Here is a 26482-nt window from a genome sequence, read left to right as displayed (position 1 = left end):
GGGAAAGCTCCTGGCCCAGATGGGTTTACCGTTGAATTTTATAAATGTTTTGCTTCTTTATTGATCCCTTGGCTCTGTAGGGTTTTTGAGGCTTCTCTGAAACTTGGTAAACTTCCTGAATCTTTTAATAGAGCGTCAATTTCTTTAATATTAAAGAAGGATAAAGACCCTGCTCAATGTGCATCTTATAGACCAATATCTCTATTAAATGTTGATTCTAAAGTTTTTTCTAAGTTATTAGCAAATAGACTAGAAAAAGTACTTCCTTCTATTATTTCGGAAGACCAAACGGGTTTTATTAAAGGTCGTTACTCTTTTTATAATATTCGTACATTGTTAAATATCGTTTATACTCCCTCACAAAATGTTCCTGAGTGTGTTATTTCTTTAGATGCCGAGAAAGCTTTTGATAGAGTAGAATGGCCTTATTTATTTAAGGTGCTTGAAATGTTTAACTTTAGCTTGAAATTTATATCCTGGATTAAACTGTTATATCATTCCCCTGTAGCCTCGGTCCGTACTAACTCTTTAAACTCACCTTTTTTCCCTCTTTTTCGAGGTACTCGACAAGGCTGTCCTCTTAGTCCCCTATTATTTGATATTGCATTAGAACCTCTTGCAATTGCCATTCGAGAATCTTCAAATATTACTGGGATAACTCGGGGATTAAAGTCCCATAAATTATCACTCTATGCTGATGATTTACTTTTATATATTTCTAATCCTGAGAAATCCATTCCTGCTGTTTTAGAGTTATTAGCACAATTTGGTTTTTTTTCAGATTATAAATTAAATCTTAGTAAGAGTGAACTCTTTCCGATTAATAAACATCTTCCCTTATATTATAAATTTCCATTTAAATTGATTGATAACTATTTTTCTTATCTTGGGATTAAAATTACTTGTAAATATAAAGATTTATTTAAGATTAACTTTTTACCATTAATTGACCATATTACTCAACTTTCATCTAAATGGTTTCCTTTATATTTAACTTTGATTGGTCGTATTAATGCAGTTAAGATGTTTTTTTTGCCAAAATTTTTATATGTGTTTCAGGCATTACCAATTTTTGTTCCAAAATCTTTCTTTGATAAAGTTGACTCTAAAATTTCTTCATTTATTTGGCAGAATAAAAATCCGAGACTGGGTAAAATACATTTACAGAAAGCTAAGAGAGATGGAGGTTTAGCATTACCTAACTTTAGATTCTATTATTGGGCAATTAATATTCGACATAAGAAATTTTGGTTACTTGATCAGGATATCTATTCCTAAATGGGTAGCATTGGAATTACAATCTGTTCAGGGCTATACACTTGGCTCTATTTTAGGTTCCTCTCTCCCTTTTGATTCGAAACACCTTAAGCAGGTGTCTAACCCGATAGTTAAATATGCTTTGCGTATTTGGTTTCAATTCAGAAAATTTTTTGATCTTAATCAATTCGGGTTAGCGATTCCTATTTTAGGTAACATATTTTTTCCTCCCTCTTTTACGGATCGCGCTTTTCAAACTTGGAAGACTAAGGGTATTTTACGGTTTTTGGATTTATTTTTAGATGGTTCCCTTATGTCTTTTGAACAACTATCTAATAAATATAATTTATCAAGAATACATTTTTTTAGATATTTACAAGTTAGAAATTTCCTAAGTACTATACTTTCTTCCTTTCCAATGCTTCCTCCTACATATATTTTAGATTCGATAATTAACCTTAATCCATGTCAGAAAGGTGCATCGGCTATGATTTATAATATTATTATGAAACTTAGGAAAGCTCCATTTGATAAGATTAGGGTAGATTGGGAACAGGAATTGGGGCTTACCATTTCTGTGGATGATTGGGGGCAGATTTTACAATTAGTTAATACTTCCTCTATTTGCGCTAAACATTCCCTAATTCAATTTAAAGTTGTTCATAGAGCACATATGTCCAAAGATAAGTTAGCGCGTTTTTACTTGCATATTAATCCTTTTTGTGATAGATGTTTGGGGCAGATAGCCTCTTTAACTCATATGTTTTGGTCTTGCCTTACTTTGGAAACTTTTTGGAGAGACATTTTTAATATTATTTCTAAGGTATTAAATATAGATATCTCTCCTCACCCTATTACTGCTATCTTTAGACTACCTAAAATTTCTAGTAATCTTTCCCCTTCAGCCCGTAGAATGATTGCATTTCTTACTTTAATGGCGAAAAGATGTATTTTACAACATTGGAAAGAGCTTAATGCTCCAACTACCTTTTTTTGGTTCTCTCAGACGATATTATGTTTGAATCTGGAGAAAATTAGAAGTAACCTTTATGATTCTTCATTTAAATTTGAACAGATTTGGGGATCTTTTATTCGATATTTTCACTTAATGTAATATATACCCTTCTTGTTTTTTTTTACTGTTTTTAATGGAGGTCGGGATTGAGGACGTGATTTTAAGTTTAACTCTGTTTGGTTACAAGTTAGCCCATTGCTTTGCTTTGCTTTTAGTTAGTTGCACGGTGGGTTTTTTTTTGTGGGGGGGGTTTCCTTTTCTCTATTGATATATATATAAAATTAGTATACTATTATGTTACCTTGGTATGTTATGTTTAAATTACATTGTTTGTAGTATTTTTTTTGTATTAATATCTTCTGTAATTTTATTATATTTTAACATTGTATTAATGTTTATATGGCTTACCTTTTGGTATACTTATTCAATAAAAAGATTTAAAAAGAAAAAGAGTTTCTGTCCTTGACATGGGTGTGGTCTATAATCCTGCAGATATGCTCTGACAATTACCTGGGACATTTTCCAGTTCACTTGGAACTCAGAAATGGAATGAAATTTATAAATTTCTGGAGGGGTATTATATCCAATGTGGCTCTTGTGCTGATGGTGACTTTGTGTGTTGCTGCCTTAATCTGTGCTGAGATCCTGAGTACGCAGGTACCAGATGTCACCGCATGGGGGGATTTTGTCTCTCTCCAGCATTTGGAAAGATAGCGCTGGTTATATTGCATTAATATTCCTCCTACCAAACTGACCCTCATTCAACACTTTACCTGGAAAATCCTTTTGATCACAAGGCATTAGTATTGGACTTAGTGTGTTATTGTCAAGTTACTGTGATGCAGTGAAAAGCTTGTCTTGTTCATACTGATCAGTCATTGCACATTTCTGGTCAAGATGGCACTGAGCTGCAATGTCTGTCAAGGTGGTGGCTTAGACAATTGCTTTTTAGCTTTGTAGGGATGGTTTTGGGGGTAAGCATGGGGAGTTGGGGGTCAGATTAGCTCTAGGGTCAAGGATGAGGGGGAGTTAGAGGTTAGGGGCAGTAAATGAAGAGCCAGGGGAAGGAGCCAGAGTCCAGATAGGAGTTCTGAGGTAGAAGGGCAGGGACCCCCACGGACAGGTTGGCAAGCCCTGTGGACCGCCCCCCCCCACCCCAGTCATTCAACCCCCACAGACCTGTGAGTCCAGGGTTTGGAGGTTCATGCAGGCAGGAGACACAAGGGCTGGTAACCCCTCCAGGTCAGCAGGTCCCAGGGTCAGAGATCTGTGTGAGTCCAGAGTTTGTGACCCGGAGTTCAGTGTCCATGATCAATGAGTCCTCGTGTCAGTACTGGATGCTGAAGACACAAGTCAGTGAGTCTAGAAGTTGAGGCTCGATAGTCAAAGTTCCTGGGTTGACGTGACTGGAGGTTGGAGGCTCACTGTTTGTGAGTCTGAGCGCCCGGGGCTGAGGACTCCAGGGGCAGCCTGTTTGTGTGAGTGGGTGGGTGACTGGGAGAGAAGAAAGGGGCTTCTTGTGTTGTTGTGCTGTTTTTGTTTTGTTTCATTATGTTGCTTGTGGTGTTCTGCTGAATCAGAATCAGAATCCCATTTTATTCTCTCCAGGTTCCATCACTCATCCACACAGTTTACTGCACCAGTTAACCTACCGCTGCGTGTATCACTGGGATGTCGGAGGAAACCAGAGGACCTGGGGGAAATCCGTGCAGTCATAGGCAACACCCACACAGCACCAGAGATGAGGATCAAACTCAGGTCTCTGATGTTATGAGGCGGTGGATCTGTGCCAAAGTGCCGTCTAGGCCTTACCAGATGAAGCAACAGTCCACAGGCCATGACCATAAGATATAGGAACAGAATTAGGCCATTTCGCCCATTGAGTCTGCTCTGCCATTTCATCATGGCTGATCCAATTCTTGTCTCAGCCCCAATCTCCTGCCTTCTCCCCATATCCCTTCATGCCCTGACCAGTCAAGAATCTATTAACCTCTGCCTTAAATATACGTGCAGACTTGGCCTCCAAATAATTCCACAGATTCACTTCTCTCTGGCTCATTCTAAAAGGATGTCCTCTGGTCTTAGACTCTCCCACCACAGGAAACATCCTCTCCACTCCATTCTGTAAAGCCCTTTCACCATTCAATAGATTTCAATGAGGTCACACCTCATTCTTCTGAATTCTAGGGAATACAGGGCTAGAGCAATCAAAAGCTCTTCATTCAATCCAGGAATAATTTTCGTGAACCTCCTCCAGTTTCAGTACAACCTCTCTGAGATAAGGGGCCCAAAAATGCTCACAATACTCCAAGTGAGGCCTCACCAGTGCTTTATAAAGCCTCAACATGACATCCTTGCTTTTATATTCTAGTCCTCTTGAAATGAATACTAATATACTAATATCGCATTTGCCTTCCTCACCACTGTGAATGTCCACACAACAAGGACATAATTTTCTTTTGTTTAAACAACTTTACTTTTAACATCTTTGTTCAATATCTGAGGGCTGCCACCTTTACATCCCCCTCCCCGTACACATAACGGAGAGTGAGCATGCATATTAAATACTTACATAGTTCAAATGAACAGAACTCAACAACCACAGACTCAACCTGCAAATTAACCTGAGGGAATCCTGCACAAAGGACTCCCACATCCCTTTACACCTCCGTTTTTTGTAATTTCTCTCCTTTTCAAAAATAGCCATCCTTTTCATTTCTTCTTAGTGTGCATGACGTACACTTCCGACACTGTATTCCATCTACTATTTCTTTGCCTATTCTCCTAATCTAAGTCCTTCTGTAGCATCTCTACTTCCTCAAAACTACCTGCCCCTCCACCTATCTTCATATCATCTGCAAACTTTGCAACAAAGCCGTCAATTCCATCATCCAGATCATTCACATATAATGTAAATAGAATTGGTCCCAACACAGACCCCTGTGGAATACCACTAGTCACCAACAGCCAGCCAGAAAATGCCCCCTTTATTCCTGCTCTTTGACATTGCTTTATCCATGCTCGAATCGTTCCTGTAATACCATGAGCTCATAGCTTGTTAAGCAGGCTCACGTGTGACACCTTGTCAAAGGTCTTCTGGAAATCCAAATACACAACCTCAATCAATTCTCCTTTGTCTATCCTGATCGTTATTTCTTCAAAGAATTACAATAGATTTGTCAGACAAAATTTTCCTTTGAAGAAACCATGCTGACTACAGCCTATTTTATCAGGTGCCTCCAAGTACCTCGAAACCACATCCTTAACAATCTACTCCAACATCTTCCCAACCACCGAGGTCAGTCTAACTGGCTTATAATTTCCTTTCTTCCTGCCTCTCTCCCTTCTTGAAGAGTGGAGTGACATTTGCAATTTTCCAGCCTTCTGGAACCTTTCCAGAATCTAGTAATTCTTGAAAAATCATCACTAAAGCCTGCACAATCTCTTCAGCCACCTCTTTCAGAACTCTGGGATGTACATCGTCTGGTCCAGGTGACTTATTTACCTTCAGACCTTTTAGTTTCCCAAGAACCCTCTCTCTAGTTCTGGTAACTTCACACATTTCATGCCTTCTGACACCTGGAACTTCCACTATACTGCTAAAATCTTCCACAGTGAAGACTGATGCAAAATACTTACTCACTACGTCAGTTATTTTGTTGCCGCCATTTCTACCTCTCCAGCACCATTTTCCAGTGGTCCAATATCCTCTCTCACCTCTCTTTTACACTTCATGTATCTGAAGAAACTTTTGGTAATGTCTTTAATATTATTGGCTATCTCACTTTTGTTCTTTAAAGTTGTTAAAGGAGGAGTGGTAATAGGGACAAGCTCCAACTACCTATTAAATGCTCCCAATGGCATATACCTCAAATAGCCTCTGATAACTAAATCCAGCTCCTGGCCTTCATGTGTAGTTTAGCTACTAAGCCCGGCAGAACTGCTTCTAACGACAGGAGAAAGAGCAAAGGTGAGTTACTGGCACCTTAAAATCAGTCGCTTCGGGCAGATGGGGCTCATCAGCTATGCTTGGCAGCTCATCTAGGAGAAGGAAACTCTGATCTCAAACCTCCTTTGCCTTGTGACTATACCCACTCATGGGGAAGGCTTTGGGAGTGAAGCTCGAGGAAAAAATCTGGAGCTGGAGTCCCTGAGGCAGTCCTATGTTGAGTTCAACGCTGACTGGCAACTCCTGTGATGCTGCTGGTGCCAAACTTTTTCGGTCTCTGCCGTTCCTTTGGATTTATCAGATGCATGGGGTGGGGGGGGGGGAGCTTGCTACATGGGGAGCACTTGCTCTCCATATCGTACTGCCCAGGTCTGCATACCTAGACATCTAGGGTGCAATATCCATGGTCAACTCTCACTGACGGAGGCCTCAGACTCAGACAGCTTACTTTTGTATTCCATCTTTATCTTCTGAATGAGTGTTATATAATAATGATTGTGATATAATAGCAACATTGCTGAACTTGCTTCTCTGTGCTCACCGTTTGTGGTCTGGCATGGGTCACCTGTGCTTTGGGGTGGTAATGTGTTGAAGACATTCCAGTAAATAGATGTCCTGGAACAGGGGTAATGTAAACTGATGGAAGCTGTTGTTAATATTGGTCTCAAGTAGCAATTACACACAAATGGCCAGTAGGTCTTTCCCCCAGACATTTGGCTCTAGTCTAAACACAGACCAAAGAGTTGAATTCCAGAGGCAAGGTGAGGGTGACTGCCCTCAACTTTGAGGCATATTTTGATCGAGTGTGGCATCATTGACCTCTGGTAAATCTGCAGTCAGTGGGAATTGAAAGGGAAACACTCCAGTAGCTGGAGTCAGACATCCCTCAATGGAAGATGGTTGTGGTGGTTGGAGGTCAATCATCCCAGTGCCAGGACATCAGTGTAGGAGTTCCTCAGGACAGTGTCCCAGTCCCAACCTGTACATCTGCCTCATCACTGACCTTCCTTCCACTGTAAGGTGAGAACTGGGGTGGTTTGCTGATGACCGCACTCTGTTCGGTCCAGTTCACATCTCCTCTCACCTGTAGCAGCCCGTGTCTGTGTGCAGCAAGTCTAGGGCAACACTCAGGCCTGGACTGATGATTTTGACTGACATTGAGCCACAGAAGTGCCAAACGGTGGCCATCTCCAACTTTGATCAGTGATAGAAACATAGAAACACAGAAAATAGGTGCAGGAGTAGGCCATTCGGCCCTTCGAGCCTGCACCGCCATTTATTATGATGTGTGTGTGTGTGTGTGGGGGGGGCACTTTTCTCTGTATATTTTGATGTACACATGATAAATAAACTTGAATCCTGAATCTTGAAATCAATATCCTGGGAGGGGTCACTGTAGACCAGATGCTCCACTGAATGAGCCTCTTAAAATGGTAAATTGGTTCATTTACTGTCTCATGTACCCAGGAACAGTGACAGACTTTGTTTTTCATATACTGATCATTTCATCACATGATATGGAAGTAGTACAATAACAAACACAAAGAGAATGCAGTATGAAGAGCAAGTGCAGTGTGGGCCACGATCAGGTAGATTGTGAAGTCAAGAGTCCATTCAATGGCCCCTTAAACTTGAGCCTGGAGGTATGTGTGTTCGGGCTTTTGTGTTTTCTGCCCGATGGGACGGGAGAGGGCAGGGAATGTCCAAGGTCAGTGGGGACTTTGGGTCTCTTGTCTCTTACTGTGGACAGAGTCCATGGAGGGGAGGCTGGTTTTCACGATGTGCCAAGCTGTGCCTTCAGCTCCCTGCAATTGCTTGCGGTGATGGCAGAGTAGTTAGCACAGCAAGTCGTGACCATGCAAATAGACAACTTGCTGAGGGTCAATGGGGATATGTCAGATGTCTTCATCCCCTCGATGCACAGGCTTGGTGAGCTTTCTTGGCCATGACATCTGCATCATTGGACTAGGACCAGGACAGGCTATTGCTGATGCTCTCTCCTTGGAACTTGAAGCTCTCAACCTTCTTGACCTCAGCACTGTTGGTGTAGAGAGGAGCATGTCCCCTCTCCCCCCACTACTTGAACTCAATGAGCAGCTCTTTCGTTTTGCTGACATTGAGGGAAAGGTTATTGTCACTGGGCTCTCTACCTGCTTCTAGTACCCTGGACTCATTGTCAGGAGCATATATAGAGTAGAGGGTTGAGGATACAGCTCTGTGGAGCACCAGTGTTCAAGGCTCATGGAGGACGTGTTGCTGCTTATCCTTACTGATTGGTCAGATCTGGATCCAGCTGCAAAGGGAGAAATTGAATCGCAGGTTTAGGAGTTTACTTGGAATGATAGTACAGAGGGCGGAAGTATTGTCATTAACTAGTAGTGTGATGTTAGTGTCATTACTGCCCAGATGCTGCAGAGATGAGTGTAAAGTCAGGGAAATTGTGTAACTTCACTGATCACAATTGCGAACTGATGCTGTGACCTACACACTCACTTCCAAACTGATGCTGTGAATTGGGTTTATTATCACCGGCATGTGTCGTGAAATTTGTTAACTTAACAGCGGCAGTTCCATGCAATACATAATATAGAAGAAAAATAAGTAAATCAATTACAGTATTTGTATATTGAATAGATTAAAAATTGTGCAAAAACAGAAATAATATATATTAAAAATGTGAGGTAGTGTTCATGGGTTCAATGTCCATTTAGGAATCGGATGGCAGAGGAGAAGAAGCTGTTCCTGAATCACTGAGTGTGTATCTTCAGTCTTCTGTACCTCCTACCTGATGGTAACAGTGAGTAAAGGGCATTCCCTGGGTGCTGGGGGTCCTTAATAATGGACGCTGCCTTTCTGAGACACCGCTCCTTCAAAATGTCCTGGGTACTTTGTAGGTTAATACCCAAGATGGAGCTGACTAGATTTACAACCTTCTGCAGCTTCTTTTGGTCCTGTACAGTAGCGGCCCCCCCCCCCCCATACCAGACAGGGATGCAGCCAGTCAGAATGCTCTCCAAGGTACATCTATAGAAGTTTTTGAGTGTTTTTGTTGACATACCAAATCACTTCAAACTCCTAATAAACTATAGGCATTGTCTTGCCTTTTTTATAACTGCATCAATGTGTTGGGACCAGGTTAGGTCCTCAGAGATCTTGACACCCAGGAACTTGAAGCTGCTCACTCTCTTCACTTCTGATCCCTCTATGAGGATTGGTGTGTGTTCCTTCATCTTACCCTTCCTGAAGTCCACAATCAGCTTTCATCTTACTGACGCTGAGTGCAAGGTTGTTGCCGTGACACCACTCCACTAGTTGGCATATCTCACCCCTGTACGCCTTCTCATTTCCAACTGAGATTCTACCAACAATGGTTGTATAAAATTTATAGATGGTATCTATATACTACTAAAACTCTCAGGCTCTGTCTGTCTGTTTGTGACCTCCAATTAGCGCAGACGGTGCATTACAGCGACACTTTTTTGGCTAAATCGAATTAAAATGCGCTAACTTACAGAATTCAGGCAAAGTTCAGGGTTATATAGTAGTATAAAATTGCTCATTCGCCAAAAATCAACAGGTTGCCTTTTACCCGAGACCCGATATGGAAATCGGGACGCCACAGCCCGACGCATGCGCACGGCCAGACTCAGCGGCGCCTCACGCTGCTCACAAACCCGCTCCACCTTCCATGGAGACCGCGACGCCACAGCCCGACGCATGTGCACGGCCAGACTCAGCGGCGCCTCACGCTGCTCACAAACCCGCTCCACCTTCCATGGAGACCGCGACGCCACAGCCCGACGCATGCGCATGGCCAGACTCAGCGGCACCTCACGCTGCTCACAAACCCGCTCCACCTTCCATGGAGACCGTGACGCCACACCACGACGCATGCGCACGGCCAGACTCAGCAGCTTGGACATTTTGGTGTTACTGCTTCTTAACGTCTATCAAGCATTGGGGTAAAAATATATGGATAGCCTAATTATGCTGCGTGGAAAGAGAAGAGGGACATTATGGTCAAGAGATGACGCCAAACGTCGTTGGGAAGTGGCAAGGAGAGGGAGAGAACAACAATCGGATGAGGCCAGGGCTGCACGACTCCAGGATCAGAGAGAAAGAACAACTGGTAGAAAAGATGAAGAGACGAAGGATGAAAGGGCTGCGTGTCTCCAGAGTGACACAAACAGGCAGAAGGAGGAGAGAGGAAGAAACAGAGGAGAAAAGGAAAGATCAACTCGAGAATATGTGGCACAGTAATTATTGCGAGGGTTGCTGAAGACGACAATGGCCGCTTTCGACGACGATACATTGACAGAAAGGGCAAGGCAAAATGCACGACTCAGATGCCGTCACATTTCTGCTGATGTTGGTTCGATGACCAGAGTATGCCCTCACTGTCGTGCCTTCCTGTTCACTGGAGAAACCGCACATTTCTGCTGTATGAAGGGAAAGGTCAGGATAGGCAATTTGCAGCCTCTACCTAATGAACTCCTCAACTTGTACAGCAATGATGAACCTATTGCAAACGAGTTCAGGAAGAACATCAGACAATACAATTGCCTCTTCCAAATGACATCCTTTGGTGCCAAAGAGGTACTTCCAGCTAGGAATCCATGGAATCCTTCTGTGATTATTCAAGGCCAAATCCGTCATTACATTGGACATTTAATTCCAGACCTGACCCAACAAGCCCGATTCCTTCAAATTTACTTCATGGATATCTAATGTTCATTCTGGTCACATATTTGTTTTGCTATGCATCTTTCTTCTTTAATAAGCTGAGTTTTTCTTCTATAATTTCCAAATCAGGGAGATAGCAATAGCATTCAGGAAAATTTAATGTTCATTCTGGTCATATCAGACTGCACTACCCTTCTCTCAAAGGGTGCCCCAAAGGCTCACCCCGTTGTCTAGTTTGAGCTATGCCTAGCCACACAGTCATGGATATAGAGACAGTAGAGCAGTGGGCTAAGTACACACCCCTGAGGTGCACCAGTGTTGATCATCAGCGAGGAGGAGATACTATCACCAACTGCACAGATTGTGGTCTTCTGGTTGGGAAATCAAGGATCTAATTGCAGAGGGAGGTACAGAGGCTCAGGTTCTGGAACTTAATATTAGGATTCCTCCTCTTGAAGTCAATAATTAGCCCCTTGGTCTTGCTGACATGGAGTGAGAGGTTGTTGTTATGGCACCACTCAATCAGATCTTCCATCTCCCTCCTATATGCTGATTTGTCATCAGCTTTGATTCAGCCAAAGACAGAGGGTCATTAGCAAGCTTGAATACAGGTGTCCCCCACTTTTCGAATGTTCGCTTTACGAAACCTCACTGTTATGAAAGACCTACATTAGTACCCTGTTTTCGCTAACAGAAGGTGTTTTCACTGTTACAAAAAAAGCAGCGCGCAAAAAAAATCAGCGCGCGATAAAAGGCAGCGTGCGCCCCGAGCAGCTGCTCTCCCCCGGATTTGGAATGGCATTCTCGCCGGCATTGCTTAAACACGTGCCTGTGAGCAGCCATTAGCAAGATGAGTTCTATGGTATCGGAAAAGCCTAAAAGAGCTCGTAAGGGTGTTAACACTTAGCGTAAAACTAGACATAATTAAGCATTTCGATTGTGGTGAACGAAGTAAGGATGAAGTGAGTTTGGCTTGTGGAAGCTGACGAAGATGATGTTAAAGAGGTTCTGGCATCCCATGACCAAGAACTGATAGATGAAGAGCTGATGCAATTGGCAGAGGAAAGGATAACAATCGAAACCAAATGAGTAATGATAAAGTATGACCTTAATTTTGAAAGGGTACGTCAGTTTAGGGGATATTTGCAGGATGGTTTGAGTGCTTACAAAGAACTGTATGATAGAAAAATGTGTGAGGCTCAGCAGTCAAGCAAGCCTTCCACATTAGCCACAGCAGACGATGAACCTTGACCTTCGACATCGAGGTGGGCAGTCATAGGAGGAGATGAGCTGCCTGCTCTAATGGAAACAGACGACGATGAGATGACACCCCAGTGTCCCACCACCCCAACACCCAGGCTGCGGACAGATACCGATTCGCGAAGAATGCAGCAGTAGCCGGGAGGCACACAGCACACCTTTAAGAAAAAAGCCAAAATAAACATGCTAATTAAATACGTGCTGGGCGGCACCTAATTAATTAGCATGTTTATTTTGGCTTTTTTCTTAAAGTTGTGCTGTGTGCCTCCCGGCTACTGCTGCATGCTTCACGGATTGGTACCGGTTTGCTGCCCAGAGGGTGGGGGCCACTGCAGCACCCAAACTCCGACGACTCAGTCTAACACACCACCATCAGTGTGCTCCGTGCTTTCCCAGTTCCGGTCAGTGATACTACACTGTACATACATTATTTCTACTTTACATAGGCTGTGTATTTTTACGTGTTATTTGGTATGATTTGGCAGCTTCATAGCATAAAGGCTACTGGACAGCGCTTGTGCCATGTTTTTGCCGAGAGTGCTTGCCTGAGATTTTCACTATGGAGAACAGTTCAGGCAATGATTGTGGAAAAGTATTTCTACTTTATATAAGCTGTGTATTTATCATATCATTCCTGCTTTTACTATATGTTACTGTTATTTTAGGTTTTGTGTGTTATTTGGCATGATTTGGTAGGTTATTTTTGGGTCTGCGAAAGCTACAAAATTTTCCCATATAAATAAATGGTAATTGCTTCTTCGCTTTACGACATTACGGCTTACGAACCATTTCATAGGAACGCTCTACCTTCGGATGGCGAGGGAAACCTGTATACATTGGAGCTGTGCTTAGCCTCACAGTCATAAATGTAACATGAGTAGAGCAGGGGGCTAAGCTCACAGCTTGTGGTGCACTGGCACTGTGGAGTTAATAGAGGAGATATTGTTGTTAAACTGAACTGACTGAGATCTGTAACTAAGAAAATCCAGGATCTAATTGCGCATGGAGGCATTGAGACCAAGCTCTTGAAGCTGATTGATTAGTTTTGAGGGGGCGATAGTAGTGAATGCTGAGCTGTAGTTGATAAGGAACATCCTGATATGTGCAGCTTTGCTGTCCAGATGTTGCAGGGTTGAGTGAAGAGTCAATGAGATGGCATCTGCCGTGGACCTGGTGCCCCAGTAGGCAAATTGGAGCGGATCCAAGTCGCTTCTCAGGCAGGATTTGATAGTTTTCATCACAGTGGATGTAAGTGCTTCTGGATGATAGTCATTGAGATAGGTTACTACATTCTTCAAGGTACTGGTATAATAGAAGCCTGCCTGAAGCAGGTTGATACCTCAGACTGCCAAAGTGAGAGGTTAAAAATCCCAGTGAACTCTGCAGACGGTGGATCAGCACAAGTCTTTCATACTCCGCCAAGTTATGCTGACCTTGAAAGATCAATCTAATCTGTCCCTCCCACAAAGCCCTCCATTTTTCTATCATCCGTGTGACTATCTAAGAGTCTCTTAAATGTCCCGAATGTACCTCGAGCACTCCCCTTGGCAGCCCGTTCCATGCACCCACCACTCTGTGTGTGTGTGTGTGTGTATAAAAACAACTACCTCTGACACCCCCCTGAACTTTACTGCAGCCTCCCAAAAGTTATGACCCCTCGTATTAGCCATTTCCACCTGGGGGGAGCAATCCAAGCTGTCCTGTCAGGTGCATGAATTGGGAAGGTTCAGGGTGATATGGGCCAAATAACGTCAAAAGGAACTAGCTGAAATGGGAATCACGGTCGGCATGTACCAGTGGCCAGACACCTTCAAGACTCAAAGTACTGTTGATCTCAACAGCATTTGACACAAGGATTGCAGTGCTTTGGGGAACTTGTACATCTGAAGTGCAGTCAGGGATGGGAATTCACTATTACCCTGGGCAAGCATGCCCAGTTCCTCTGGATGAACAAAAGCATAATTCATGATTGCAGGTGCACTCTATTGCTTACAGTTACACCGAAGAACCTCCCCATTCAGGAGGCAGAAGGGAATGGGTGAAGTAGGGAATGTGTGAAAAGAACAGGTGAGGAGATCTGGAGCCAGATGAGGATGAAAGCTCTGCAAACAGTGATTGGCAACTGAAACTCATTCAGCTTGCAAACTAGCCAAAATAGACCATAAGACAAAGGAGCAGAAGTCGACCATTTGGCCCATCGAGCCTGCTCCGCTTTTTTATCATGAGCTGATCCATTCTCCCATTTAGTCCCACTCCCCTGCCCTCTCACCATAACCTTTGATGCCCTGGCTACTCAGATACCTATCATTCTCTGCCTTAAATACACCCAATGACTTGGCTTCCACTGCCACCAATGGCAACAAATTCCATAGATTCACCACCCTCTGACTAAAAAAATTTCTTCGCCTTTCTGTTCTGAATGGGCGCCCTTCAATCCTTAAGTCATGTCCTCTCGTACTAGACTCCCCCATCATGGGAAACAACTTTGCCACATCCACTCTGTCCATGCCTTTCAACATTCAGAATGTTTCTATGAGGTCTCCCCTCATTCTTCGAAACTCCAAGGAATACAGTCCAAGAGCAGACAAACGTTCCTCATATGTTAACCCTCTCATTCCCGGAATCATTCTAGTGAATCTAATCTGTACCTTCTCCAACGTCAGCATATCCTTTCTTAAATAAGGAGACCAAAACTGCCCACGGTACTCCAAGTGAGGTCTCACCAGCGCCTTATAGAGCCTCAACATCACATCCTTGCTCCTATACTCTAGTCCTCTAGAAATGAATGCCAACATTGCATTCGCATTCTTCACTACTGACTCAACCTGGAGGTTAACTTTAAGGGTATCCTGCACGAGGACTCCCAAGTCCTGTTGCATCTCCGAACTTTGAATTCTTTCCCCATTTAAATAATAGTCTGCCCGTTTATTTTTTTCTGCCAAAGTGCATAACCATACACTTTCCAACATTGTACTTCATTTGCCACTTCTCTGCCCATTCTTCCAATATATCCAAGTCTCTCTGCAGACTCTCCGTTTCCTCAGCACTACCGGCCCCTCCACCTATCTTCGTATCGTCAGCAAACTTAGCCACAAAGCCATCTATTCCATGATCCAAATCGTTGATGTACAATGTAAAAAGAAGCGGTCCCAACACTGATCCCTGCGGAACACCACTGGTAACCGGCAGCCAACCAGAATAGGATCCCTTTATTCCCACTCTCTGTTTCCTGCCAATCAACTAACGCTCTATCCACGTATGTAACTTTCCTGTAATTCCATGGGCTCTTATCTTGTTAAGTAGCCTCATGTATGGCACCTTGTCAAAGGCCTTCTGAAAATCCAAGCATACAACATCTACTGCATCTCCCTTGTCTAGCCTACTGGTAATTTCCTCAAAAAATTGTAATAGGTTTGTCAGGCAGGATTTTCCTTTAAGGAATCTATGCTGAGTTCTGCCTATCTTGTCAAATAGTGACGTCAGTGAGGACTGGACAATTAGGGTGAGTGAAGAAGCAGATAAAACAGTTGGAAAAAAAAACAAAATTAAGGGACCGACACTTTCAAGGAAAGCATAAAATTTGTATTTTAACTAGAAAAGCAGAATACTTAATATTTCCAGTGTCTGCGCAGATTGTGAATAAAAAAATGTCAGTACTGTTCTATACAAATATGATTCAATGTGGGTAAATAGTGGAACTCTGACAATCCAGAAAAGAAGGGCATGAGTGTACTGGAGGATTTTTATCCTAAGCTGGATGGTCTTCGATGTTACAAAGACAACAGAGATATATTTCATTACTTTTCAGATATTTTGCAGTGGGGCAACAAAGCAAAAAACCAGGGTGATGGGGTGTTTATACAGTGTGTGTAGGAATCAAATGATGGGGTGATTATACAGTGTGTGCAGGAACCAGGGTGATGGGGAGTTTATACAGTGTGTGCAGGAACCAGGGTGATGGGGTGTTTATACAGTGTGTAGGAATCAGGGTGATGGGATGTTTATACAGTGTGTGTAGGAACCAGGGTGATGGTGTGTTTATACAGTGTGTAGGAATCAGGGTGATGGGGTGTTTATACAGTTTGTGTAGGAATCAGGGTGATGGGGTGTTTTTATAGTGTGTAGGAATCAGGGTGATAAGGTGTTTATACAGTGTGTTTAGGAACCAGGGTGATGTGGTGTTTATGCAGTGTGTGTCGGAATCAGGGTGATGGGGTGTTTATACAATGCGTGTCGGAATCGGGGTGATGGGGTGTTTATACAGTGTGTGTAGGAATCAGGGTGATGGGGTGTTTATACAGTGTGTAAGAATCAGGGTGATGGGGTGTTTATACAATGTGTGTAGGAAGCAGGGTGATGGGGTGTTTATACAGTGTGTAGGAATCAGGGTGATGGGGCGTTTATACAGTGTGTAGGAATCTGGGTGATGGGGTGTTTATACAGTGTGTGTAGGAACCAGGGTGATGGTGTGTTTATACAGTGTGTAGGAATCAGGGTGATGGGGTGTTTATACAGTTTGTGTAGGAATCAGGGTGATGGGGTGTTTTTATAGTGTGTAGGAATCAGGGTGATAAGGTGTTTATACAGTGTGTTTAGGAACCAGGGTGATGTGGTGTTTATGCAGTGTGTGTCGAAATCAGGGTGATGGGGTGTTTATACAATGCGTGTAGGAATCGGGGTGATGGGGTGTTTATACAGTGTGTGTAGGAATCAGGGTGATGGGGTGTTTATACAGTGTGTAGGAACCAGGGTGATGGGGTGTTTATACTGTGTGTGTAGGAGTCATGGTGATGGGGTGTTTATACAGTGTGTAGGAACCAGGGTGATAGGGTGTTTATACTGTGTGTGTAGGAACAAGGGTGATGGTTTTTTATACAGTGTGTGTAGGAATCAGGATGATAGGGTGTTTATACAGTGTGTGTAGGAATCAGGATGATGGGGTGTTTATACAGTGTGTGTAGGAACCAGGGTGATGGAGTGTTTATACAGTGTGTGTATGAAACAGGGTGACGGGGTGTTTATACAGTGTGTAGGAACCAGGGTGATGGGGTGTTTATACTGTGTGTGTAGGAGTCATGGTGATGGGGTGTTTATACAGTGTGTAGGAACCAGGGTGATAGGGTGTTTATACTGTGTGTGTAGGAACAAGGGTGATGGTTTTTTATACAGTGTGTGTAGGAATCAGGATGATAGGGTGTTTATACAGTGTGTGCAGGAACCAGGGTGATGGGGCGTTTATACAGTTTGTAGGAATTAGGGTGATGGGGTGTTTATACAGTGTGTGTAGGAACCAGATTGATAGGGTGTTTATACAGAGTGTGTAGGAAACAGGGTGATGGTGTGTTTATGCAGTGTGTAGGAATCAGGGTGATGGGGTGTTTGTACAGTGTGTAGGAATCAGGGTGATGGGGTGTTTATACAGTGTGTAGGAATCAGGGTGTTGGGGTGATTCTACAGTGTGTGTAGGAACCAGGGTAATGGGGTGTTTATACAGTTTGTGTAGGAATCTGGATGATAGGGTGCTTATACAGTTGGTGTAGGAATCAGGGTGGTGGGGTGTTTATACAGTGTGTGTAGGAATCGGGGTAATGGGGTGTTTATACAGTGTGTAGGAATCAGGGTGATGGGGTGTTTATACAGTGTGTGTAGGAATCGGGGTAATGGGGTGTTTATACAGTGTGTAGGAATCTGGATGATGGGGTGCTTATACAGTGGGTGTAGGAATCAGGGTGATGGTGTGTTTGTACAGTGTGTGTAGGAACAAGGGGGATGGGGTGTTTCTACAGTGTGTGTAGGAATCAGGGTGATGGGGTGTTTATACAGTGTGTGGAGCAACCAGGGTGATGGGGTGTTTGTACAGTGTGTGTCGGAATCAGGGTGACTCGGTGTTTAGACAGTGTGTAGCAATCAGGGTGATGGTGTGTATATACAATGTGTAGGAATCAAGGTAATGGGGTCTTTATACAGTATGTATAGGAATCAGGGTGATGGGGTGTTTATACAGTGTGTGTAGGAATCGGGGTAATGGGGTATTTATGCAGTGTGTGTAGGAATCAGGTTAATGGGGTGTTTTTACAGTGTTTGGAGGAACCAGGGTGATGGGGTGTTTATACAGTGTGTGTAAGAACCAGGGTGATGGGGTGTTTCTACAGTGTGTGTAGGAACAAGGGGGATTGGGGTGTTTATACAGTGTGGTGGAAACAGGGTGATGGGTTGTTTATACCGTGTGTGTAGGAAACAGGGTGATGGGGTGTTTATAGAGTGTGTGTGGGAATCAGGGTGATGGGGTGTTTATACATTGTGTTGGAATCAGGATGATGGCGTGTTTAGACAGTGTGTAGCAATCAGGGTGATGGTGTGTATATACAATGTGTAGGAATCAAGGTGATGGGGTCTTTATACAGTATGTATAGGAATCAGGGTGATGGGGTGTTTATACAGTGTGTGTAAGAATCGGGGTAATGGGGTATTTATGCAGTGTGTGTAGGAATCAGGATGATGGGGTGCTTATACAGTGGGTGTAGGAATCAGGGTGATGGGTTGTTTCTACAGTGTGTAGAAATCAGGGTGATGGGGTGTTTATACAGTGTGTGTAGGAAACAGGGTGATGGTGTGTTTATGCAGTGTGTAGGAATCAGGGTGATGGGGTGTTTATGCAGTGTGTAGGAATCAGGGTGATGGGGTGTTCATACAGTGTGTAGGAATCAGGGTGTTGGGGTGATTCTACAGTGTGTGTAGGAACAAGGGGGATGGGGTGTTTATACAGTGTGTAGGAATCAGGGTGATTGGTTGTTTCTACAGTGTGTGTAGAAATCAGGGTGATGGGGTGTTTATACAGTGTGTGGAGCAACCAGGGTGATGGGGTGTTTATGCAGTTTGTGTAGGAATCTGGATGATGGGGTGCTTATACAGTGGGTGTAGGAATCAAGGTGATGGGGTGTTTATACAGTGTGTAGGAATCAGGGTGATGAGGTGTTTATACAGTTTGTGTAGGAACCAGGGCGATGGGGTGTTTATACAGTTTGTAGTAATCGGGGTGATTGAACGAGGGTAATGGTGTGTTTATACAGTGTGTGTAGGAACGAGGGTAATGGTGTGTTTATACAGTGTGTGTACCAATCGGGGTGATGGGGTGTTTATACAGTGTGTGCAGGAACCAGGGTGATGGGGTGTTTATGTAGTATGTGTACCAATCGGGGTGATGGGGTGTTTATAAAGTGTACGTAGGAAGCAGGGTGATGGGGTGTTTGTACAGTGTGTGTGGGAATCAGGGTGATGGGGCATTTATACAGTTTGTGTAGGACCCAGGGTGATGGGGTGTTTATGCAGTGTTTGTAGTAATCGGGGTGATGGAGTGTTTATACAGTGGGTGTAGGAATCAGGATAATCGGCTGTTTATACAGTGTGTGTAGGAATCAGGATGATGGGGTGTTTATACAGTGTGTAGGAACCAGGGTGATAGGGTGTTTATACTGTGTGTGTAGGAACAAGGGTGATGGTTTTTTATACAGTGTGTGTAGGAATCAGGATGACAGGGTGTTTATACGGTGTGTGTAGGAACAAGGGGGATGGGGTGTTTATACAGTGTGTGTAGGAACCAGGGTGATGGAGTGTTTATACAGTGTGTGTATGAAACAGGGTGACGGGGTGTTTATACAGTGTGTAGGAACCAGGGTGATGGGGTGTTTATACAGTGTGTAGGAACCAGGGTGATAGGGTGTTTATACTGTGTGTGTAGGAACAAGGGTGATGGTTTTTTATACAGTGTGTGTAGGAATCAGGATGATAGGGTGTTTATACAGTGTGTGCAGGAACCAGGGTGATGGGGCGTTTATACAGTTTGTAGGAACCAGGGTGATGGGGCGTTTATACAGAGTGTGTAGGAAACAGGGTGATGGTGTGTTTATGCAGTGTGTAGGAATCAGGGTGATGGAGTGTTTATACAGTGTGTAGGAGTCAGGGTGATGGGGTGTTTATACAGTGTGTGTAGGAACGAGGGTAATGGGGTATTTATGCAGTGTGTGTAGGAATCAGGGTGATGGGGTGTTTTTACAGTGTTTGGAGGAACCAGGGTGATGGGGTGTTTATACAGTGTGTGTAAGAACCAGGGTGATGGGGTGTTTCTACAGTGTGTGTAGGAACAAGGGGGATTGGGGTGTTTATACAGTGTGTTGGAAACAGGGTGATGGGTTGTTTATACCGTGTGTGTAGGAAACAGGGTGCTGGGGTGTTTATACAGTGTGAGTAGGAACTAGGGTGATGGGGTGTTTACACAGTGTGTGTAGGAATCAGGGTGATGTGGTGTTTATACAGTATGTAGGAACGAGGGTGATGAGGTGTTTATACCGTGTGCAGGAATCGTGGTGATGGGGTGTTTATTCAGTGTGTGTAGGAACCAGGGTGTTGGGCTGTTTATACAGTGTGTGTCGGAACCAGGGTGTTGGGCTGTTTATACAGTGTGTGTAGGAACCAGGGTGTTGGGCTGTTTATACAGTGTGTCTAGGAACCATGGTGTTGGTCTGTTTATACAAAATAAACACCCCATCACCCTGATTCCTACATACACTGTATAAACAGACCAACACCATGGTTCCTACACACACTGTATAAACAGCCCAGATGAGGTGTTTATACATTGTGTAGCAATCATAGTGATGGTGTATTTATACAGTGTGTGTAGGAACCAGGGTGATGAGGTGTTTATACATTGTGTAGCAATCATGGTGATGGTGTTTTTATACAGTGTGTGTATGAATCAGGGCGATGGGTGTTTATACAGTGTGTGTAGGAACCAGGGTGTTGGGCTGTTTATACAGTGTACATAGGAATCAGAGTGATGGGGTGTTTATCTAGTCTGTGTAGGAACCAGGATGATGAGGTGTTTATACATTGTGTAGCAATCATGGTGATGGTGTGTTTATATAGTGTGTGTATGAATCAGGGTGATGGGTGTTTATACAGTGTGTGTAGGAAGCAGGGTGTTGGGCTGTTTATACAGTGTATGTAGGAATCAGGGTGATGGGGTGTTTATACAGTGTGTGTAGGAACCAGGGTGATGAGGTGTTTGTACAGTGTGTGGGAATCAGGGTGATGTGTTGTTTACACAGTGTGTGTCGGAATCAGGGTGATGGGGTGTTTATACAGTGTGCTGAGAAATCAGGGTAATAGGGTGTTTACACAGTGTGTGTAGGAACCATGCTGTTGGACTGTTTATACAGTGTATGTAGGAATCAGGGTGATGGGGTGTTTATCTAGTCTGTGTAGGAACCGGGGTGATTGGGTGTTTATACAGTGTGTAGGAATCAGGGTGATGGGGTGTTGATATGGTGTGTGTAGGAACCAGGGTGATGAGGTGTTTATACAGTGTGTAGGAATCAGGGTGATGTGTTGTTTACACAGTGTGTGTAGGAATCAGGGTGATGTGGTGTTTATACAGTATGTAGGAACGAGGGTGATGAGGTGTTTATACCGTGTGCAGGAATCGTGGTGATGGGGTGTTTATTCAGTGTGTGTAGGAACCAGGGTGTTGGGCTGTTTATACAGTGTGTGTAGGAACCAGGGTGTTGGGCTGTTTATACAGTGTGTGTAGGAACCAGGGTGTTGGGCTGTTTATACAGTGTGTGTAGGAACCATGGTGTTGGTCTGTTTATACAAGATAAACACCCCATCACCCTGATTCCTACATACACTGTATAAACAGACCAACACCATGGTTCCTACACACACTGTATAAACAGCCCAGATGAGGTGTTTATACATTGTGTAGCAATCATAGTGATGGTGTATTTATACAGTGTGTGTAGGAATCAGGGTGATGGGGTGTTTATACAGTGTGTGTAGGAACCAGGGTGTTGGGCTGTTTATACAGTGTATGTAGGAATCAGGGTGATGGGGTGTTTATCTTGTCTGTGTAGGAACCAGGGTGATGAGGTGTTTATACATTGTGTAGCAATCATGGTGATGGTGTTTTTCTACAGTGTGTGTATGAATCAGGGCGATGGGTGTTTATACAGTGTGTGTAGGAACCAGGGTGTTGGGCTGTTTATACAGTGTACATAGGAATCAGAGTGATGGGGTGTTTATCTAGTCTGTGTAGGAACCAGGGTGATGAGGTGTTTATACATTGTGTAGCAATCATGGTGATGGTGTGTTTATATAGTGTGTGTATGAATCAGGGTGATGGGTGTTTATACAGTGTGTGTAGGAAGCAGGGTGTTGGGCTGTTTATACAGTGTATGTCGGAATCAGGGTGATGGGGTGTTTATACAGTGTGTGTAGGAACCAGGGTGATGAGGTGTTTGTACAGTGTGTAGGAATCAGGGTGATGTGTTGTTTACACCGTGTGTGTCGGAATCAGGGTGATGGGGTGTTTATAAAGTGTGCTGAGAAATCAGGGTAATAGGGTGTTTACACAGTTTCTGTAGGAACCAGGGCGATGGGGTGTTTATACAGTGTGTGTAGGAATCAGGGTGATGTGGTGTTTATACAGTGTGTAGGAACGAGGGCGATGGGGTGTTTATACCGTGTGTAGGAATCGTGGTGATGGGGTGTTTATTCAGTGTGTAGGAACCAGGGTGTTGGGCTGTTTATACAGTGTATGTAGGAATCAGGGTGATGGGGTGTTTATCAAGTCTGTGTAGGAACCAGGGTGATGAGGTGTTTTTACATTGTGTAGCAATCATAGTGATGGTGTATTTATACAGTGTGTGTAGGAATCAGGGTGATGGGGTGTTTATATAGTCTGTGCAGGAATCATGGTGATTGGGTGTTACTGCAGTGTGTGTAGGAACCGGGGTGATGGGGTGTTTACACAGTGTGTAGGAATCAGGGTGATGGGGTGTTGATACGGTATGTGTAGGAACCAGGGTGATGAGGTGTTTGTACAGTGTGTAGGAATCAGGGTGATTGGGTGTTAATACTGTGTGTGTAGGAATGAGGGTGATGGGTGTTTATACTGTTTGTCGAAATCAGGGTGATGTGGTGTTTATACAGTGTGTGTCGGAATCAGGGTGATGGGGTGTTTATACAGTGGGTAGGAATCATGGTGATGGGGCGTTTGTGCAGTGTGTAGGAATCAGGGTGATTGGGTGTTTATACAGTATCTGTCGGAATCAGGGTGATAGGGTGTTTATACAGTGTGCTGAGAAATCAGGGTGATAGGGTGTTTACACAGTGTGTGTAGGAACCAGGGCGATGGGGTGTTTATACAGTGTGTGTAGGAATCAGGGTGATGTGGTGTTTATACAGTGTGTAGGAACGAGGGTGATGGGGTGTTTATACCGTGTGTAGGAATCGTGGTGATGGGGTGTTTATTCAGTGTGTAGGAACGAGGGCGATGGAGTGTTTATACCGTGTGTAGGAATCGTGGTGATGGGGTGTTTATTCAGTGTGTAGGAACCAGGATGTTGGGCTGTTTATACAGTGTACATAGGAATCAGGGTGATGGGGTGTTTATCTAGTCTGTGTAGGAACCAGGGTGATGAGGTGTTTATACAGTGTGTAGCATTCATGGTGATGGTGTGTTTATACAGTGTGTGTATGAATCAGGGTGATGGGTGTTTATACAGTGTGCTGAGAAATCAGGGTGATAGGGTGTTTACACAGTGTGTGTAGGAATCAGGGTGATGTGGTGTTTATACAGTGTGTAGGAACGAGGGTGATGGGGTGTTTATACCATGTGTAGGAATCGTGGTGATGGGGTGTTTATTCAGTGTGTGTAGGAACCAGGGTGTTGGGCTGTTTATACAGTGTATGTAGGAATCAGGGTGATGGGGTGTTTATCTTGTCTGTGTAGGAACCAGGTGATGAGGTTTTTATACATTGTGTAGCAATCATGGTGATGGTGTATTTATACAGTGTGTATAGGAACCAGGGTGTTGGGCTGTTTATACAGTGTATGTAGGAATCAGGGTGATGGGGTGTTTATCTTGTCCGTGTAGGAACCAGGGTGATGAGGTGTTTATACATTGTGTAGCAATCATGGTGATGGTGTATTTATACAGTGTGTGTAGGAACCAGGGTGTTGGGCTGTTTATACAGTGTGTGTAGGAACCAGGGTGTTGGGCTGTTTTTACAGTGTGTGTAGGAACCATGGTGTTGGTCTGTTTATACAGTGTATGTAGGAATCAGGGTGATGGGGTGTTTATCTTGTCTGTGTAGGAACCAGGGTGATGAGGTGTTTATACATTGTGTAGCAATCATGGTGATGGTGTGTTTATACAGTGTGTGTATGAATCAGGGCGATGGGTGTTTATACAGTGTGTGTAGGAACCAGGGTGTTGGGCTGTTTATACAGTGTACATAGGAATCAGAGTGATGGGGTGTTTATCTAGTCTGTGTAGGAACCAGGGTGATGAGGTGTTTATACATTGTGTAGCAATCATGGTGATGGTGTGTTTATATAGTGTGTGTATGAATCAGGGTGATGGGTGTTTATACAGTGTGTGTAGGAAGCAGGGTGTTGGGCTGTTTATACAGTGTATGTAGGAATCAGGGTGATGTGGTGTTTATACAGTGTGTGTAGGAACCAGGGTGATGAGGTGTTTGTACAGTGTGTAGGAATCAGGGTGATGTGTTGTTTACACAGTGTGTGTCGGAATCAGGGTGATGAGGTGTTTTTACATTGTGCAGCAATCATAGTGATGGTGTATTTATACAGTGTGTGTAGGAATCAGGGTGATGGGGTGTTTATACAGTGTGTAGGAATCGTGGTGATGGGGTGTTTATTCAGTGTATGTAGGAATCAGGGTGATGGGGTGTTTATCTAGTCTGTGTAGGAACCAGGGTGATGAGGTGTTTATACATTGTGTAGCAATCATGGTGATGGTGTGTTTATACAGTGTGTGTATGAATCAGGGTGATGGGTGTTTATACAGTGTGTGTAGGAAGCAGGGTGTTGGGCTGTTTATGCAGTGTATGTAGGAATCAGGGTGATGGGGTGTTTATACAGTGTGTGTAGGAACCAGGGTGATGAGGTGTTTGTACAGTGTGTAGGAATCAGGGTGATGTGTTGTTTACACAGTGTGTGTCGGAATCAGGGTGATGGGGTGTTTATACAGTGTGCTGAGAAATCAGGGTAATAGGGTGTTTACACAGTGTGTGTAGGAACCAGGCTGTTGGACTGTTTATACAGTGTATGTAGGAATCAGGGTGATGGGGTGTTTATCTAGTCTGTGTAGGAACCGGGGTGATTGGGTGTTTATACAGTGTGTAGGAATCAGGGTGATGGGGTGTTGATATGGTGTGTGTAGGAACCAGGGTGATGAGGTGTTTATACAGTGTGTAGGAATCAGGGTGATGTGTTGTTTACACAGTGTGTGTAGGAATCAGGGTGATGTGGTGTTTATACAGTATGTAGGAACGAGGGTGATGAGGTGTTTATACCGTGTGCCGGAATCGTGGTGATGGGGCGTTTATTCAGTGTGTGTAGGAACCAGGGTGTTGGGCTGTTTATACAGTGTGTGTAGGAACCAGGGTGTTGGGCTGTTTATACAGTGTGTGTAGGAAGCATGGTGTTGGACAGTTTATACAAGATAAACACCCCATCACCCTGATACCTACATACACTGTATAAACAGACCAACACCATGGTTCCTACACACACTGTATAAACAGCCCAGATGAGGTGTTTATACATTGTGTAGCAATCATAGTGATGGTGTATTTATACAGTGTGTGTAGGAATCAGGGTGATGGGGTGTTTATACAGTGTGTGTAGGAACCAGGGTGTTGGGCTGTTTATACAGTGTATGTAGGAATCAGGGTGATGGGGTGTTTATCTTGTCTGTGCAGGAACCAGGGTGATGATGTGTTTATACATTGTGTAGCAATCATGGTGATGGTGTTTTTATACAGTGTGTGTATGAATCAGGGCGATGGGTGTTTATACAGTGTGTGTAGGAACCAGGGTGTTGGGCTGTTTATACAGTGTACATAGGAATCAGAGTGATGGGGTGTTTATCTAGTCTGTGTAGGAACCAGGGTGATGAGGTGTTTATACATTGTGTAGCAATCATGGTGATGGTGTGTTTATATAGTGTGTGTATGAATCAGGGTGATGGGTGTTTATACAGTGTGTGTAGGAAGCAGGGTGTTGGGCTGTTTATACAGTGTATGTGGGAATCAGGGTGATGGGGTGTTTATACAGTGTGTGTAGGAACCAGGGTGATGAGGTGTTTGTACAGTGTGTAGGAATCAGGGTGATGTGTTGTTTACACAGTGTGTGTCGGAATCAGGGTGATGGGGTGTTTATAAAGTGTGCTGAGAAATCAGGGTAATAGGGTGTTTACACAGTTTGTGTAGGAACCAGGGCGATGGGG

The 26482-nt window shown here is 43.8% G+C and overlaps 1 protein-coding gene across 7 annotated transcripts in view; it reads left to right on the top strand.

Annotated features, from left to right (window-relative positions):
- The window catches only part of LOC134349510 (polypeptide N-acetylgalactosaminyltransferase 16-like), a 262565-nt gene that overhangs the window by 92656 nt on the left and 143427 nt on the right, over positions 1-26482 (top strand). For 4 of the 7 annotated variants that reach the window (XM_063053987.1, XM_063053962.1, XM_063053970.1 and 1 more), the window contains one exon: positions 3881-4030. The exons of the other annotated variants lie outside the window; for them this stretch is intronic. In XM_063053987.1, coding sequence (XP_062910057.1) covers positions 3881-4030 — 150 coding nt within the window. The remainder of the gene's footprint in view (positions 1-3880; positions 4031-26482) is intronic. 7 annotated transcript variants of the gene reach the window in all.

Source organism: Mobula hypostoma, chromosome 1 (assembly GCF_963921235.1).
Source record: "Mobula hypostoma chromosome 1, sMobHyp1.1, whole genome shotgun sequence".
In the NCBI taxonomy this organism is placed as follows: domain Eukaryota; kingdom Metazoa; phylum Chordata; class Chondrichthyes; order Myliobatiformes; family Myliobatidae; genus Mobula; species Mobula hypostoma.
The sequence above is the reverse complement of the archived record's forward strand: the minus strand, read 5'-3'. Positions and strand labels throughout refer to the sequence as shown.